The sequence below is a fragment of the Gymnoscopelus microlampas genome, assembly GCF_963454915.1.
Source record: "Gymnoscopelus microlampas genome assembly, chromosome: 7".
NCBI classification, from domain to species: Eukaryota; Metazoa; Chordata; class Actinopteri; order Myctophiformes; family Myctophidae; genus Gymnoscopelus; species Gymnoscopelus microlampas.
This window is the reverse complement of record NC_139944.1, coordinates 5,962,007-5,968,006: the sequence shown is the minus strand read 5'-3', so window position 1 is coordinate 5,968,006 and position 6,000 is coordinate 5,962,007. Positions and strand designations below refer to the sequence as shown.

Here is a 6,000-nt window from a genome sequence, read left to right as displayed (position 1 = left end):
TGTTTTCTATGGCAGTGGTGGTTCAAACCTTTTAATTCCAAGGACACTTATAACTCATGGAGTGTACAAACGGAACCAAATGGACTCTCAGGGTTACAGAGCCGTTAGGGTCCATTTGGAAGCCCCTCAAGGAGTCGTGACTCGTGAGAACCGTTGCTCTATGGCCATACTAACTTTTTTGGTTAGTTTTTGTCTCGTTTTTTAACCTCTTGGGGGCAAGCTTGTTGTAATGCCTGTATAACAGCTCTCTAAGGCCTGACTGACCCCTACGAGAGAGCTTTTGTCCAAACGCTTTTCATTGTAAATCGAAAGTCGGTCTCGAAAGATTATGTATCCTATGCTCTTACTCCGTGCAATACCCAGTGTTAATTTAAAGGTAGAATAAGTGATATTTTTGCTTAAAACAAAACGTGTTTTTGTTAAAAGGTTAGAGCACCATTATTCTGATAGTAATCCCCATCTCTCCAGATCTTTAATAAACAGAAAATACATTTTCAGGTGGGTGGCAACAGTTCAGCCAATCAGGAGATTTATCAGTTTCATTTTTTATAGTGTTTCAGTTGCAATTGTGTCTGCTCATTTCTTTGTGTCATCACTTCTAATTTCACTTGTGAGTTCTCTCTCCTGATTGGATAAAATTGGTATCCAGAGCCTGAAAATACATTTTCCGTTTAATAAAGTGCAGGAGAGAGATGGAGACTCCTGTTACTGAACAAACACTCTATAACAATGAGTACTACCAGAATATAGAGCTATTTAACACTTATTTTAACAAAAGAAAATCACTTACCCCACCTTTAACTAAATGGAACCTCTGTGCACTCAGAGTTATAAATGGACGAATTAACATCGAGTAAGGGCGCTGCACCTACTTTGAAGGGCTGATTAACTAAAGCCACACTAAATTGAGCTTGATTGAGCGGTGTTGTTACTGCAGTGTGTTTGATTAATCCACTGAGGTTTGGTGCAGGGAAGTGATTGACTGTTGGGTGAGGAGCAGTGGTGGACAGTAATGAAGTACGTGTACTGGAGTGCTGTACTTAAAGGAGAAGACCACTCATTTTCAATATTGAACATACGCAGGGGGCGTGGCTGAGGGGGCGGAGCCAAAAGTACACTGTACGTATGTCACTGATCACATGACCTCAATCAATTATCCTTTTCTAGGCAACAAAGAGGGAACATAGTTCAATGTTGAAAATGAGTGGTCTTCCCCTTTAAGTAAATGTTTTTTTGTTGAGTGTCTGATCTGTACTTTACTTGAGTAATTGTATTTTTAGATACTTGACTACATTTCAAAGACAAACATTGAACGTTTTGACCCCACTGCAGTTTTTTCCCGTAAATTAATGCCCCTTGATCGTACTACAGCGTCACACAAAAGTATCAAAAATAGCTGATCTGCAAGCTCGAAACGCGGTGCGAAGCGACACGTTTTGAGCTTGTAGATCTGTTACTTTTGCTATTTTTTCATTTGAATCCTGAAAAGTAACGGGGTTGGACAAATGAGGTTTCCACCCGACAGAGACGATATAATGAATTAACCACTTTCTGTAAGCCCTATTTCAATATTAGCGAAGGTAGCGGATCTACAAGCTCACAACGTGTCGTCGCATCACGATGCGTTGTGAGCTTTTATATCTGCTATTTTCACTAGCTTTCTGAAAATTTGAAAATGATGTGTTGAATTGAAATTTCAACAAAGCAGTGCATTGGTATAGAAAAATGCTTTTGAATAGTTAAGTATTTATATACCACGTACTTGAGTATGTTTTTTTTTTAAGCAAGTACAAATTTGACAGAGCAACTTTCACTTGTAGTTGAATAATATTTGACCAGGAGCATCTGTACTTTGAGTAAAGTACTGAGGTTGAGTACATTTGTCCACCGCTGGTGAGGAGTTGGCAGCAATGCTAAAGCAAGCAGCCATTCGCTCAGGATTAATTGGGTGTCAGTGCCTCTCCATGAGCCTTTTGACATTCATAATTTCAGATAATAAATTGAGTAATCAAATAAGATGAAATATATGAGATAATTGGTCCTTCGAGCCGGAAGTGTCACGCGTCGAAAATAACAGACTTACTGTACATTGAGGTCTGCTATTTTCAGCGAATTACAAAGCAAGAATGGTGCTTAATGCTGTGGGGTTTCCATTTGCAGTTCCAGATTTCCAGGAGCAGGACATCTTCCTGTGGAGGAAGGACACAGGCTTCGGCTTCAGGATCCTGGGAGGCAACGAGGCAGGAGAGCCGGTGAGCTTTTCTTTTCTTTTCTTTTTTTACTCGGATGCATGGGCAAGGACGCACAAACGTGCACTGTATGGCAAGCAGTCCTTTATTTCCTTATTCATAGCTTTACATCTCACCCTCACAGGGTTCAAGGTGTTTCTTACACCTTGAACCCTCACGTCTTGTGTACATAAGAGCGCGATTCTTTTGTTCTGTGTTGGCGGTCATTGTAGCAGCATCAATCATTATTATAGTTATAGTTAACATTATTGTCGGAAACCTTGTATTAAGAACGTGGGGGGAAAATAACCTGTGTTCCAATGGATCCGATGTCATTATTATTTAATCACAAGCCCGTTAAAACTTTCCTTTGGTTCACTATTGATAAAACCAACATACACATTTAACCACTTTCATTATCACTTTAACCCATTGAGACCTGAAGCCGATTCTACATGTCTCCTGAATCTCAACAGTATTCTGAAAAACTTATGTTTCTATATCAGTGGTGTTCAATCTTTTTTATGTCAAGGACCCCCAAAATTATATGTATTTGGCCGTGGACCCCCATCAAAATATTTTTTTCCAGGGACCCCCAGAAGCAACGATTTGAGTTAAAAATGTTCGCTTTAAAAATATATATATTCAAAGATTTGCACACATTTTCACGATTTTTCAAAATTTTTTGAATAACCCAAAGTGTAAAATAATGCTTTTTAGCTCAAGTCTAAAAATGACACCGTTCCAGGTCTTAATGGGTTAAAACATTTTCGGAAACCACAATAACTGCCGATCTACAAGCGTGTGAGCCTGTAGGGGTTAAGTCAGGGGGTTAAGCGCCTTGCTCAGGGACACTCCGACACGTGGACGGGGCGAGCCCGAGGGTGGAACCTTCCAGTTGTCAGATCAGGCCCCTAAAAGCACGACTGATTTACTCTTTTATTTTACTCTGTACCATGAATAATAATGACTGAAAAACTGGAAATGCAGTAGTGTATGCAGCTGAGCAATGCAGTGGACCACACATTAAAAAAAAAATGCTGTGGACTGATTAAGGGCATAAATAATTTCTCTCTTGCGTCTGGGACTCATCGGTCCATGTATCATAATTCTTTTGCATCTCTATTCTTAGATCAGTACCATCACCCCCCCCCCCCCTTCCCTCTCGTCATTTCTCTTGTATGTTCCGTGTCGGACAAAATTCAGTGTGATGTCAACAGCACTGCTTTTCTCTTTGATCTGACTGGTGCAACCTCAATCAGTCACTCTTGTTTGGTCTCATTTGTTGGCTCTTTCTAGAGGGTATAAAAATAATGATGCGCCAGTGAGTGAGAGAGAGAGAGAGAGAGCGCACAGCCATCTGCTGGCTGCGCTGACTGGCCAGCTGGAAAAAGGACTAGAGATGCACTGGCTAGGTTTTTTTACGCCTGACCTGTGCTAGATACCAACTTTATGTCGTTGCCGTCGGCGCAGAAACCTCTTATCTCCACATTTAAACTTTTTGTGTTTTTTTCGTATATGAACGCCCTACTTGATCACACTACAGCGTCACACGAAGGCATCGAAAGTAGCAGATCTACAAGCTCGAAACGCGGCGCGAAGCGACGCGTTTCGAGCTTGTAGATCTGCTGCTTTTGCTGTTTTTTTTATTTGAACCCTGAAAAGTAAACGGTTTGGACGCATGAGGTTTCCACCCGACAGAGACAATGTGCTAGATGGCAACTTTATGGTTCACCCCCCCCTATTGTGGAGGGGAGTGAACCATACATCTACTCGAACCATACGCAGCAACATCCTGAGTGTTAATCTATATTACTGCAAAAAATGTACGACCCAGTCCTTTTCAGCGCATTGTGCTGTGATTGTTTCCAGTGTTTGTTTCCAAAACGTTCCGGCACGAGACCCCAAAATAGAAATGTAAACGTGTCTCCCCGGACCTCAAAAGTTATTACGTTTTGCGTTGTGAGCTTGTAGATCTGCTATTTTCACTATTGCTAGTAGATCTGCTATTTTCGCGACTTCTTTTTCAGATTATGGAATGTTTTATTTGTAATTAGTTTTTCTGTAATCATTTTTTTTGGAGAAAAAAAAAGAAAATTCCTTTTTTGCAATGTTGAAAAGGGGCTATATTTACTCTATGGTCTATTATCGTCTCTGTCGGGTGGAAACCTCACATGTCCATTGTCCAAAACTGTTACTTTTCAAGATTAACATTTGAAAATAGCAAGTGTGGATCTGTTACTTTTGATGTTTCTTTGTGACTCTGTAGTACTGTATGATCAAGTAGGGCATTCATTTACGAAAAAAAACACAAAAAGTTAACCCACTAAGACCAGGGACGCATCTGTGTCACTTTTTGATTTGAGCTAAAAAGCATTATTTTACACTTTTGGCTATTCGAAAATAGCAGATATACAAGCTCATAGCGCGGCACCGAGTGCCGCGCTATGAGCTTGTAGATCTGCTATTTTTGAAAAATCGTGAAAATGTGTGCAAATCTTTGAATATATATTGGTTAAAGCGAACATTTTTAACTCAAATATTTGCTTCTGGGGGGTCCCTGGAACAAAAATGTTTTGAGATGGGGGTCCGCGGCCAAATACATATAATTTTGGGGGTCCTTGAAATGAAACCCCGAGTCGACACCATTGTTTCGGAAAGGATTTTCAACAAACGACGACAAAAGACATCTCAAAAACAAAACTCTCATATGTGTTTTTCCCCCCTATGCAGATCTACATCGGCCACATAGTGAAGTACGGCGCGGCCGACGAGGACGGGCGCCTCCGGTCGGGCGACGAGCTCATCTGCGTGGACGGAACGGCGGTGGTGGGAAAGTCACACCAGCTGGTGGTGCAGCTGATGCAGCAGGCGGCCAAACAGGGCCACGTCAACCTCACCGTCAGGCGCAAGACTGGCTACGCCGGTACGTGTTATATACGCACACATACACCCATACAGACAAGATAGCTGCTCAGTGACCACCACCCCAACGTTGGTTTAACCCATTAACTCATTCACTGGCAGAATTATTTCTGGCCGCGTTTGAACACTGCCAAGATTTTTCATTGAAAAAAAAAAAAGTACTCAGGAGCCGAGATACAGAATTTTTAAGTTTTAAGTTAACAAGGAAGTGGATGGGAGTCTAGATCTTCGAAAAATCATATCTCCTTGGTCTTTGGGTCAAAAAAAATAAAAAAAAATGTAAAAAAATATATATATATATATATTTTTTTTTAAAGTCGTTTTAGTCGTTCTTGGCAGGCATGGCTTATGGACAGAAGTCGTTTTAGTCGTTCTAGGCAGGGAATGAGTTAAGACCGGGAGCGCATCTGTGTCATTTTTAAGATTTCTTTGGCTATTTTTGAAAAATCTTAATTTTTTTTCTTTGAATATATATATACATCTCTAACTCAAATCTTTACTTCTAGGGGTCCCTGGAACAAAACATTTGGTGGGGGTGGGGGGGGGTCCGTGACAAATACATATCACTTTGGGGTTCCTTGACCCCACTTTGAGAACCACTGCTGTAATATAATACAGTATATGAAAATCATTCTTTTTAATAAAATGTATTTACATAAATTCCAAAGTTTGGTCCAACGGTGGCTAATATTGGTTTTGGATCCAATTAGGGTATTTAATTAATTTTCTTTTCTCTTTTTCGTTTGTCTCGCTGTGCCCTAGGGCGTAATAAGAGCCTAACCATAATGTGGCAGATGTTAATATCCCCTATAGGTTTACAGTGGTAGCTTCCTTGTGGTTGCTATTT

At 40.6% G+C, this 6,000-nt stretch overlaps 1 protein-coding gene across 1 annotated transcript in view; it reads left to right on the top strand.

The window, feature by feature from the left end:
* The window catches only part of magi1b (membrane associated guanylate kinase, WW and PDZ domain containing 1b), a 254,807-nt gene that overhangs the window by 225,468 nt on the left and 23,339 nt on the right, over nt 1-6,000 (top strand). The window contains exons 17-18 of the mRNA XM_084063211.1: nt 2,161-2,252; nt 4,962-5,154. Of these exons, the coding sequence (XP_083919337.1) occupies nt 2,161-2,252; nt 4,962-5,154 (285 nt within the window). The remainder of the gene's footprint in view (nt 1-2,160; nt 2,253-4,961; nt 5,155-6,000) is intronic.